General features: G+C 40.4%; 1 protein-coding gene across 7 annotated transcripts in view; it reads right to left on the bottom strand.

Annotated features, from left to right (window-relative positions):
- Positions 1-24: 24 nt before the first annotated feature.
- The window catches only part of LOC110492227 (solute carrier family 35 member E2A), a 39,244-nt gene continuing 26,355 nt past the window's right edge, over positions 25-12,913 (bottom strand). For all 7 annotated transcript variants that reach the window (XM_036947197.1, XM_036947195.1, XM_021566359.2 and 4 more), the window contains 2 exons: positions 5,777-5,922; positions 25-5,470 (listed from right to left, as the gene is read on the bottom strand). In XM_036947197.1, coding sequence (XP_036803092.1) covers positions 5,233-5,470; positions 5,777-5,922 — 384 coding nt within the window. In that variant the 3' untranslated portion in view covers positions 25-5,232. The remainder of the gene's footprint in view (positions 5,471-5,776; positions 5,923-12,913) is intronic.

The following is a 12,913-nucleotide window of genomic DNA, read 5'->3' as shown; positions in this document are numbered from 1 at the left end:
CAAGCAAACAAAAAACAATATAAATGCGGAAGAAAAATATATTTTATTAATCATGTGCATAACATTATCGATTATTAAACATTACATCTCAGATAAAATTCACATGAACAGCTCCCCAAAATATACAATTAGCATCCTCACTGACAATTTTAATGAACATTTCCCCTTTTCACAATACATTTTTTGTTATATTAGCAGTAGGTCTATTTTGATATATTTCCATCCCTTACCAGGAATTGAAATTAAGGGTTGCCCTATTGCCTGGGGCAAGTGAATTGAGTAGTCGTGCAAGCCTGCCCTGAGGTTGCCCCATTGAGTAGGTGATTATTATTTTTTTGATTGTTACCCTATATTTAGGTGCAAGGCAGACAATATATGGCATTTCTGCAAGTAAATAGCTAATTTACATTTTCGGCAAATGATCATAACCTTCAGGCAGCCAAAACTCCTGTCTTGCCCGATGGTTAAGTGCCTTTCAGACTTGAATGTCAATCTCTGCGTACTCCTACACAATACTTTTCCCTTTCATCCTTGTGACTCACAGATTTTGAGAGGTATAATATTGTGAATTGTGACATATTGCTATTAAATTAGAAAAGTGGTGATAAATCAGTGTAAAACTATGTCTGGTTCATATGACAACCAACACAATCATTTTGGGGAATGCATCAACATGAAATCTTAGTCCACAGGTTTATTTTAAAAAACGACAGAGGCCTCTGTTTTATGAGTGATACAGTACTTAGAAAATACAACCAAAAAACGAGGTTCTGAGCAAATTCTCAGAGAATGAGATGAAAAAAGGTCACCTGGTGAGAATTTCACTTAACAGTAGAAATTATGTAGCCTTCGATATACCCCATCGGTTAAACATTTTGAAGTCTACAGTAAATATCTTAATTGCAGTAATCATATCAACACTGGACCATCAGTGAAAATCACATTTTGGCAAGAACATGAATTCAGAGAAACAGCCCTAAAGGAACAATTCATGTGCAAGTAAAGTGGCACTTGTAAAATAATTAAGAAAAAAAAAATCAGTCAACAGGAGTCAGAAATAACTTTCAACTTGTAGCTATAAACATTGATTGATTACAATAGTCAGGGAACATAAGATTACATTCTAGTCAAATTCACATAAATGATCTGTCCAAACCTGAGGCATCCACATATTGGGAACTTTCCTTTGCTGAACTTGTTGTTAGTCTGAGAAAAGCACCACACTATAACAAAACCAAGGAAATGCCAGTGCCATTCACTCAAGCAAACAGACACATTTCCTTTTTATGTCAGCTTCCCCTTACAAAATGTAGTCAGTTCTGTAGTTTTGCTTTATCCTATCCAACTGACCACACTTTCACTGTAGACAAAGGACAAAAATGAGATCCAGTTTCACTAAACCTAAGCTCAATAGAGAGGTTGAATAAGATTAGGTTGGATTTCAATCCTTGCGCCTAGCTCTTTCAACCCACAGGACTGCCATTTTCTAATTAAGTTGGCAACTCCATCTATCCAGGATACTCTGGGGTGTAAATCAAACACACCCAAAAAATCTGCAAGGGTTGAATTCCGGCTGTGTCAGGGGTGCACAACTCCAGGGGCGTATTCATTATGCCGATTTTGGGGATTTTTTCAAATGGAATCAAATAGAACAGAGGGACCTACCTACATTTGTCCAATAGAAAATCTTGTTTTAATTTATTTTGCTTCCGATTAGTTCTTAAACGGTTTCTGGAATGAATATGCCCGTCCTTGGGGGCCGATGTACTGCTGGTTTTTGTTTCTCCCTGGTGCTTAATTGCTAAAATAGCGAGGAAAGTCACACCTGGTTATGCCGGTATTATTCAGTTACAAGGCAAGGACGAGAACCAGGATAGAATGCAGGAGATGTACACCCACTGTCTGCTCGCTTATTCTCTGTCTACAGGCAGGCAGTGGAATAAACCAGTACTTGTAGATTCCTCAACAGAATTTATATAATTGAGCTTGTTTAATGCAAATATTAGATTTTATCACCCAAATGGTAATATATAGAAATTACAGAGGAAATGGTTAAAATGGTTGAGACCTTGGGCGTTTCACAACTAAAATTAAATGCGCTGTTAAAAAAGAATGCAAAGACAAAGGAATGTACTCAAGACAAATAACAGTTTCATGTACAGTACTTGTATTACAGCACTTTAAATAAAGTACACCAAGTCATTGGCACTTTACAGTGAAGTCCCTTTTAAACCAAATATTCAACTAACTCATAGTGAATAACAGGATTCAATGTGGCACATAAAGTAAGACATGGGTGTGGAAGGCTACACAATGCCACAACATACCAAATCAATCTATAAATAAACTGAAGGAACCTTTCAGGTTTCGTGCAAGAAAAAGAACAAACAATAGTATCAGAGAAAGCTTTGAGAATATTTTTTTTATAGGTGAATTTATAAGAACTGCAGATGATATGATCTCTGCAGACTGCACTCCAGTCTTTCAAATATTTCACATTGCTGTGAGAAGTTCAGTGTCAAAAGTGAGCTTTGGAAAAACAAATAAACATTACTCTCCCTACCTCTTCTCCCCTGAGGGTAAGACACACCTTTGTAGCCAGGCTAATGCCTCAAATATTTGCTTTTCACTTGTGACTAGTTGGTAAACAGCTGAGCTAATGCCCTATTGGAATTAATAAATGCCTTAACTGTTCTACATTATGATGGACGGTGGCTAATGAAATCGGGAGAATAAAGCCGTTTTGTCAACGAGAATATGTGCCTATAACCATTTTTTTTTAAGACCAATGGAAAAAATAAAATCCTAAAAGGCAAGTATGCAGAAAAAATAGACTTGTATTGAACCACTTCCACCAATGAACATGTAGAGAAATCCTGAGTTTTCACATTATTTGAAAACAGGCGAAGGAATGAAACAACAAAAGGAATTGACAGTGTAACAGTGAAGTGAAGATCTGGTCATCTGGCCGAGTGCCTGTTTAAACACACCAGACCAGGGGCCTCATTTATCAACTATACATACATTTCTTACTCAATTTTGGCATACTTGGGAGATTCTAGGATTTACGTCAGGGCTGGATTACCAAACGGTCAAACAGGGCACATGCCCAGGGGCCCCTAACCTTTTTTGGGTTGTGGGTCCCCTGGAGGTCAGGGGCCCCCCAGATAGCATATGCATATGATAGAACAAATATGTACAATTGCAGGAAATATGCTTTAAACTGCAAAATCTTCTCTCAGCCTCATGGAGAAAATGTGACCAATAGCATGAGATGAGCTATAGAAGAGCACATTTATCACTGACCCATGTCAAATAGTGTAGAATTGCAGGAAATTAGCTTTAAAACTTGTTTAGCATTATTAAACAGAATTATTATTATTTAAAACAATTCTGGGGGCTGAAATGCGGTAGTACGGCCCCGATTTGCCTGTGCAACAAAATTATTGAGATTTATCAAACTGTGGCACGGAACATAATCATGTTTTCATTGATACACTATAATTTGTGAGTTCGTGAACAACCCTGCCTGTAAAACGTATTGATTCACTTATGGTAACAACAACGCCTTAATTTGCTGTTTGATTTGGAGATGTTGGAACTGGGCCATGATAGTTGCAAAAGAAAGCTCAATGGCAAATGTGATCACATTTCTGTAGAGGTGTGGGCAGAATGTTTTAATCTTTTGTAGTGACATTTCTTTACAAAAAATGCATACCGCCTATAGCGAGTGCCAAACACTTGTCGCACATTTTGCAAGATTTATTGTCTATTGAACAATTTAAAATTAAATGCAGCCCACACTTCCATTAAAAATATAAATTCTTGTTCAATATTTTGTTCATAAACACGTGATTGTGTTTCTATCGCCTGCCTTGGTATATGCTCGGAGATTAAGGGTGTGTTCATAAATTCAATCTAGAGTGTCAGAGGGGGCGCTCAGAGGGCGATCGTAAATTCAGAGAGTTGTCAGATTGTACGTTCGTAAATTCAGAGAGTTTCGCTCTCAAGAGTGCACACTGGACGTTCTGGCCAAGCAGTAGGGTTGATCCGAGCTTTCTGACCACACAATGGCAGTCAAGCACCCAAGCTAACTGGCTAATTTTGGCTAGCTTGCTAACTATTTCCAGACACAAATGAGAGAACACCTCACTCTGACCATTTTACTGGTCCTAGCAGAGCTGGTTAGGCTGTTTTCATGTTATCCAGAGGGTTGGTGACTGTAACTGTGCTGCTGGCAACAATTTAATTATGCTCTTTTGCCGACGTTTACCGACACCGGCCATATTCCATATAACGGGTGTTGAGCGTTCGTAAATTCATCAGTTTTTCTGCGTTCTGGCACACTCAGACGAGAAAGAAATGATAATATTTGCTTGCAATATAGTTGATCAACCATTAGAAGTAGTGTGTACGCTTGGCCTGAGATTTGCGTGGAGATACTCACACTTTCCCGTCAACTTCAAAATGGATAAACACCAAACTTTGAGGCCTAACTGGCGCAGGAAAGTTGAGTCTTTTTTTGTGCGCATGCAACTTTGATAAATGAGGCCCCGGGGCTGGGCAAACTACGGCCTGGCCGGATCTGGCCCATGAGCCCATTCAATCCGACCCACAGGAGGTAAAAAATAAACAAATTAAAATAAGTAGTTTTTTGGGGAGGGGGGAAATTGTTTTGGGTAAAAAAAATTAAATAAATAACACTCCAGGCCACACTTGAACGTCTAAAACTAGATAGAAAGTATGTCGAAATATAAATTGACCTACATTTTAAAAATAACTGGAATGTTTCTGGCACAAAAATGGATTTTGACAAACATATCAGTCAAAAATAAATCTGTGTGGCCCCCGTTCAATTTAGAAATCCGGATGTGGCCCTCAAGCCAAAAAGTTTGCTCACACCTGCTGCACCAGTCCACTGTGAAACAGTGGTCCGCGGTCAGACCACACACTAAGACAAGTTCACATAGGTATCAGAGAATGCCTCAAAGTGAGGCCGAATGAAACCTCAAGAGAAACCAGCCTCTCAAATGGACCATTCCTACTAAACGAAACCTCACTTGAGTGACAGATCCTTCTACCGTGCTGTTGACCATTGACTTCCCTCATTCGTCATAATGCTGGCGCGAGTCAAAACATGGTCTAGTCAAATCGTCTGCGTATCAGGTTCTACATGATCAAAGTTAGAGAGAAGAGACCTCTGGTCTCTCCCCCCTTGGTCTCCTGGGGAGTCTATCGGTCCGATGCTTTGAGCTTGTGATCCTGCAGTAGTGGTTTGTAGTTGTGGCCCTGAGCCTGGGCGTGGGCCAGGGCCTTTAAGGTGTGTCTCTGAAACTGCTTGGCCTTGTTGTACAGCAGCACGCCCACAAACACCAGGGCCGTGCCAGCAGCGCTGAGCACCGTGATGTGGTTACTGAACAAGATGATGCTCAGCCAGACAGACAGGGCGTGCTTCACTGTGCTGGCTACACTGTGGAGGCAAGGGGAGGGTGTTAGACGCTGCTGCAGGCCGCACTAAATATTTATTGAATGTGGCTTCTGTCTGACAGACTGTCTGCCTGTCTAAATGCAATGACTGTCAAGGATAATAGTGCCACCTGAAAGTGCAATAGTCCCACCTGAAAGTGAGTGGCTGGGGGGGGGGGGCATCTCAATAAACTCACGTGGCTCTCTATCCTTATCTACTTTCCTTCATCTGTACTGAGGTAAAATAACTGATGGGAATAATGGCTAACTGTATTGAGATGCCCCCTGCCTGTGTGAATCAGACTCTTACCTAAAGGTGACGGGAGAGATGCGTCCCATGAGGGCGTAGGCGGTGACACTCTGCAGGTGGAACAGGGCACCATCAAACAGCAGCAGCAGAACGATGTCTGGACTCCAGCTGAACGAACGCCCACTCTTCCCAATCACTGAAATGTCCTGGAAACACAAAGGAGCATGGGAGAACATCTTCAAACTGTTGGCACTCCCCCAAACCAAATATCAGGTAAGTTGCTAACTTACCACTTTCATTCCAACTTAAAAAGGCTGACACACTCAGTGCAATTATCATTTTCATTGCTTGTTTTTAAAGCAACAATTTGTCAACATAATACCAGTGTTTTGGCGATCATTATGATCGTAATAGTATTTTATAATTTGCATCTGCCATCAGTAGCTTTGGCTGCACAACACAATACTACACTGAACAAAAATATAAACGCAACTTGTAAAGTGTTGGTCAAAAGTTTCATGAGCTGAAATAAAAGATCACAGAAATGTGCCATACGCACAAAAAAACTATTTCTCTAAAATGTTGTGCACAAATTCATTTACATCCCTGTTAATGAGCATGTCTCCTTTGCCAAGATAATCAATCCATCTGACAGGTGTGGCATATAAAAAAGCTGATTAAACAGTATGATCATTAGGTGCACCTTGTGCTGGGTACTAGAAAAGGCCACTTTAAAATGTGTAGTTTTGTCACAAAACAATGCCACAGATGTCTCAAGTTGAGGGAGCTTGCAATTGGCATGCTGACTGTAGGAATGTCCACCAGAGCGGTTACCAGAGAATTGAATGTTCAGCGTCCAATGTTCAATGGGCCAACGTCGTTTTTGAAAATTTGGCAGTAAGCCCAACCAGCTCACAACTGCAGACTACGTGTAACCACGTCAGCCCAGGACCTCCACAGCCACCTTCTTCACCTGCGGGATTGTCTGAAACCAGCCACCCGGACAGCAGATGAAACTGTAGATTTGCACAACTAAAGTATTTCTGCACAAACTGTCAGAAACTGTCTCAGGGAAGCGTGCTCATTGTCCTCACCAGGTTCTTGACTTACCTGCAGTTTGGCATGGTTACCGACTTCAATGGGCAAATGCTCACCTTCGATCAATCAATAATATGTATTTATAAAGCCCTTTTTACATCAGCCGATGTCACAAAGTGCTATACAGAAACCCAGCCAAAAGCCCCCAACAGCAAGCAATGCAGATGGCCACTGGAGGAGTGTGCTCTTCACGGATGAATCCTGGTTTCAACTGTACCGGGCAGATGGCAGACAGCGTGTATGGCGTTGTGTGGGAGAGTGGTTTGCTGATGTCAACGTTGTGAACAGAGTACCCCATGGTGGCGGTGGGGTTATTGTATGGACATGCATAAGCTAAGGACAACAAACACAATTACATTTTATCAATGGCAATTTGAATGCACAAAGATACCGTGACGAGATCCTGAGGCCCATTGTCGTGCCATTCATCCACTGCCATCACCTCATGTTTCAGCATGATAATGCACAGACCCATGTCACAAGGATCTGTACACAATTCCTGGAAGCTGAAAATGTCCCAGTTCTTCCATGGCCTGCATGTTCACCAAACATGTCACCTATTGAGTATGTTTGGTATGCTTTGGATTGATGTGTACGACTGCGTGTTCCAGTTCCCGCCAATATCCAGCAACTTCTCACAGCTACTAAAGAGGAATGGAACAACATTCAACAGGCCACAATCAACAGGCTGAGCAACTCTATGCAAATGAGGTGTGTCGTGCTGCATGAGGCAAATGGAGGCTACCACTCCCCTACTTTTTTTTTAAGGCATCTGTGACCAACAGATGCATATCTTTATTCCCAGTCATGTGAAATCCATAGATTAGAAACTAATGAATTTATTTAAATTGACTGATTTCCTGATATGAACTGTAACTCAGTAAAATCTTTGAAATTGTTGTATGTTGCGTTTGTATTTTTGTTCAGTGTATATTCAAAACAAATGGAGACTGGTATACACTATGCTACACCATATACTCTATGGTAGAGAGCTGCATTGTGGGCCCTGCACAGTCGTTTTTTCCATGGACATGAACTTCCTAAACATAATAGGCTATCATTTAGGCTCCAGCATTGACTGGAAAATAAATATTGATAACGCAAATTGTCCCGCCTCTATCAAATTTATGCCAGATTATTTCAAAACGTTTGTCTTTGTTTTGTAGGCTATTCATTATCTATTGTATTAAATGGAATAGTTAAACTCTAATAACCTACTTTTTGCTGATTTATGTTCAGTATTCTACCTTTCTTATCTTTTGTTGGGCGTGCGAGATCAAGTGTTCCTATATGTGTGTTCTCAATTACCGCAAAAAAAATACTCTTATTCTGTGCATTTGTGTTCTTTTCACTCTGTCTGGGTAGCTTAATACATAATTCACAGCATGATTATTACCTTGACCATGCTTAAAGAGATATTCAATTGTGTTATTGTTACCCATCTACCAATCACTGTTCTTCTTTGAAGCTTTTGAAAAGCTCCCTGGTCTTTGTAGTTGAACCTATGCTTGAAATGTATTGTGGACAGAGGAAGGGTTAGTCATTTAAAAAATCATGTCAAACCCTAAGAGTGAGTCCATGTAACTTTTTACTCCTGAACTAATTTTGGCTTGCTTAAACAATGGGGCTGAATTCTTATGCAACTAATATATTTTAGTTATGCATTTTTGTATTCATGTTTTGTTTTTAAGCAATTTTTGTATGCCACTTTGACAGAGTATTGTGAATATTGTTGACTAAAAATGACAATTAAATCCATTTTAATACTACTTTAACACAAAATGTGAAAAAAAAACAAGGGGTCTGAATAGTTTTGCAAGGCACAAGGATTTTTAATACATTTATTTGCAAATTATGGTGGAAAATAAGTATTTGGTCAATAACAAAAGTTTCTCAATACTTTGTTATATACCACCCTTTGTTGGCAATGACAGAGGTCAAATGTTTTCTGTAAGTCTTCACAAGGTTTTCCACACACTGTTGCTGGTATTTTGGCCCATTCCTCCATGCAGATCTCCTATAGAGCAGTGATGTTTTGGGGATGTTGCTGGGCAACATGGACTTTCAACTCCCTCCAAAGATTTTCTATGGGGTTGAGATCTGGAGACTGGCTAGGCCACTCCAGGACCTTGAAATGCTTCTTACGAAGCCACTCCTTCGTTGCCCGGGCGGTGTGTTTGGGATCATTGTCATGCTGAAAGACCCAGCCACGTTTAATCTTCAATGCCCTGGCTGATGGAAGGAGATTTTCACTCAAAATCTCACGATACATGGCCCCATTCATTCTTTCCTTTACACGGATCAGTCATCCTGGTCCCTTTGCATAAAAACAGCCCAAAAGCATGATGTTTCCACCCCCATGCTTCACAGTAGGTATGGTGTTCTTTGGATGCAACTCAGCATTCTTTGTCCTCCAAACATGACGAGTCTATTTTGGATTCATCTGACATTCTCCCAATCTTCTTCTGGATCATCCAAATGCTCTCTAGCAAACTTCAGACGGGCCTGGACATGTACTGGCTTAAGCAGGGGGACACGTCTGGCACTGCAGGATTTTAGTCCCCGGCGGCGTAGTGTGTTACTGACGGTAGGCGTTTGTTACTTTGGTCCCTGCTCTCTGCAGGTCATTTACTAGGTCCCCCTGTGTGGTTCTGGGATTTTTGCTCACCGTTCTTGTGATCATTTTGACCCCACGGGGTGAGATCTTGCGTGGAGCCCCAGATCGAGGGAGATTATCAGTGGTCTTGTATGTCTTCCATTTCCTAATAATTGCTCCCACAGTTGATTTCTTCAAACCAAGCTGCTTACCTATTGTAGATTCAGTCTTCCCAGCCTGGTGCAGGTCTACAATTTTGTTTCTGGTGTCCTTTGACAGCTCTTTGGTCTTGGCCATAGTGGAGTTTGGAGTGTGACTGTTTGAGGTTGTGGACAGGTGTCTTTTATACTGATAACAAGTTCAAACAGGTGCCATTAATACAGGTAACGAGTGGAGGACAGAGGAGTCTCTTAAAGTTACAGGTCTGTGAGAGCCAGAAATCTTGCTTGTTTGTAGGTGACCAAATACTTATTTTCCACCATGATTTGCAAATAAATTCATAAAAAATCCTACAATGTGATTTTCTGGATTTTTTCTCTCTAATTTTGTCTGTCATAGTTGAAGTGTACCTATGATGAAAATTACAGGCCTCTCTCATCTTTTTAAGTGGGAGAACTTGCACAATTGGTGGCTGAATTCTCACGATTATATATGTATTGCGGTTCGATACTGCAATTTTATTGCAATGATGTTCCAAACATATTGCTCAATATGTGTCTGTTGCAGATAGATAAATGAGAGCAATAGTCAGGGAAGTAAAAGCACTGAAAACATGTTGGCTCACCATTTCAAAAGAAGATGGCGCAGGTACAGCACACTTTTTAAATATTGCAACATGTAACTTTCAATTTTTCCCCCCCCGTCACTAATTATCACCTGTAGCCCAACTGATGCAGCGTAGTGGCTATAAAACATGGACAAACACCATGCTTCAGCCGATGTACATCTGCATTTACTCCATTGGACACAACTTCACATGAAAATGTAGGGCAGCCGTGCTTCTAGCCTCTAGGCAACTTTGCCATATTTTGTTTTTTGAGAAACAGCTTCTATCTCAAGGCCATCAGACTGTTAAATAGCCATCACTAGCACCTTAGAAGCTGCTGCCCTATATACAAAGACTTGAAGTCACTGGCCACTTTTATAATGGAACACTAGTCACTTTAATAATGCTTACATATTTTGCATTACTCAACTCACACGTATATACACGATTATATTCTACTGTATCTTAGTCTATGCAGCTCTGACATTGCTCGTTCAAATATTTACAGTGCCTTGCGAAAGTATTCGGCCCCCTTGAACTTTGCGACCTTTTGCCACATTTCAGGCTTCAAACATAAAGATATAAAACTGTATTTTTTTGTGAAGAATCAACAACAAGTGGGACACAATCATGAAGTGGAACGACATTTATTGGATATTTCAAACTTTTTTAACAAATCAAAAACTGAAAAATTGGGCGTGCAAAATTATTCAGCCCCTTTACTTTCAGTGCAGCAAACTCTCTCCAGAAGTTCAGTGAGGATCTCTGAATGATCCAATGTTGACCTAAATGACTAATGATGATAAATACAATCCACCTGTGTGTAATCAAGTCTCCGTATAAATGCACCTGCACTGTGATAGTCTCAGAGGTCCGTTAAAAGCGCAGAGAGCATCATGAAGAACAAGGAACACCAGGCAGGTCCGAGATACTGTTGTGAAGAATTTTAAAGCCGGATTTGGATACAAAAAGATTTCCCAAGCTTTAAACATTCCAAGGAGCACTGTGCAAGCGATAATATTGAAATGGAAGGAGTATCAGACCACTGCAAATCTACCAAGACCTGGCCATCCCTCTAAACTTTCAGCTCATACAAGGAGAAGACTGATCAGAGATGCAGCCAAGAGGCCCATGATCACTCTGGATGAACTGCAGAGATCTACAGCTGAGGTGGGAGACTCTGTCCATAGGACAACAATCAGTCGTATATTGCACAAATCTGGCCTTTATGGAAGAGTGGCAAGAAGAAAGCCATTTCTTAAAGATATCCATAAAAAGTGTCGTTTAAAGTTTGCCACAAGCCACCTGGGAGACACACCAAACATGTGGAAGAAGGTGCTCTGGTCAGATGAAACCAAAATTGAACTTTTTGGCAACAATGCAAAACGTTATGTTTGGCGTAAAAGCAACACAGCTGAACACACCATCCCCACTGTCAAACATGGTGGTGGCAGCATCATGGTTTGGGCCTGCTTTTCTTCAGCAGGGACAGGAAAGATGGTTAAAATTGATGGGAAGATGGATGGAGCCAAATACAGGACCATTCTGGAAGAAAACCTGATGGAGTCTGCAAAAGACCTGAGACTGGGACGGAGATTTGTCTTCCAACAAGACAATGATCCAAAACATAAAGCAAAATCTACAATGGAATGGTTCAAAAATGAACATATCCAGGTGTTAGAATGGCCAAGTCAAAGTCCAGACCTGAATCCAATCGAGAATCTGTGGAAAGAACTGAAAACTGCTGTTCACAAATGCTCTCCATCCAACCTCACTGAGCTCGAGCTGTTTTGCAAGGAGGAATGGGAAAAAATGTCAGTCTCTCGATGTGCAAAACTGATAGAGACATACCCCAAGCGACTTACAGCTGTAATCGCAGCAAAAGGTGGTGCTACAAAGTATTAACTTAAGGGGGCTGAATAATTTTGCACGCCCAATTTTTCAGTTTTTGATTTGTTAAAAAAGTTTGAAATATCCAACAAATGTCGTTCCACTTCATGATTGTGTCCCACTTGTTGTTGATTCTTCACAAAAAAATACAGTTTTATATCTTCATGTTTGAAGCCTGAAATGTGGCAAAAGGTCGCAAAGTTCAAGGGGGCCGAATACTTTCGCAAGGCACTGTATATATTCTTAATTCCATTCCGTTACTTTAGATTTGTGTCTATTGTTGTGAAATTGTTAGATATTACTGCACTGTTGGAACTAGAAACACAAGCATTTCGCTACACCCGCATTAACATCTGCTGAACATGTGACCAATAAAATTGGATATCCTGATTGTTATTATTAATAATTGTTATATAATTCTGAATTATGATTTACTATATTTGTTTGGTTTTTATTATAAAAGTAGGCCTATGTCATTGGCCATTTAAGACATAATTGCCCATTTAACCCCTAAAGTCGATGTCCATGCTCCCGCTAAAAAAGAATTAGCATAATAACAACAAATAAAAAAAGAAGACTTCCCAAAAATCGTCCTTCTCACAAAATCGTCTGTAGCATCTGATCGGTTTGGCCTACAAACTATTATGACCCCTCTATGGGAAATTTAGACTCTCACAAACACAATGGTTGTTCTCAGTTTTGCTCTAAAGTGGGTACAGCCGATCTAACTTCCGTCTCTAGTGTCTGAACAGTTTGGGCTACACACTAATATGATGGTGAGACTCTCACGAACATGTCACTTGTTTTGCTCTAGGATGCCCACAGGCCTCACAAGACTCATCTGAAG

The sequence above is a fragment of the Oncorhynchus mykiss genome, chromosome 16 (assembly GCF_013265735.2).
Source record: "Oncorhynchus mykiss isolate Arlee chromosome 16, USDA_OmykA_1.1, whole genome shotgun sequence".
Classification (NCBI taxonomy): Eukaryota; Metazoa; Chordata; class Actinopteri; order Salmoniformes; family Salmonidae; genus Oncorhynchus; species Oncorhynchus mykiss.
Note: the sequence above shows the minus strand (reverse complement) of the source record. Positions and strands in the feature narration are given on the sequence as shown.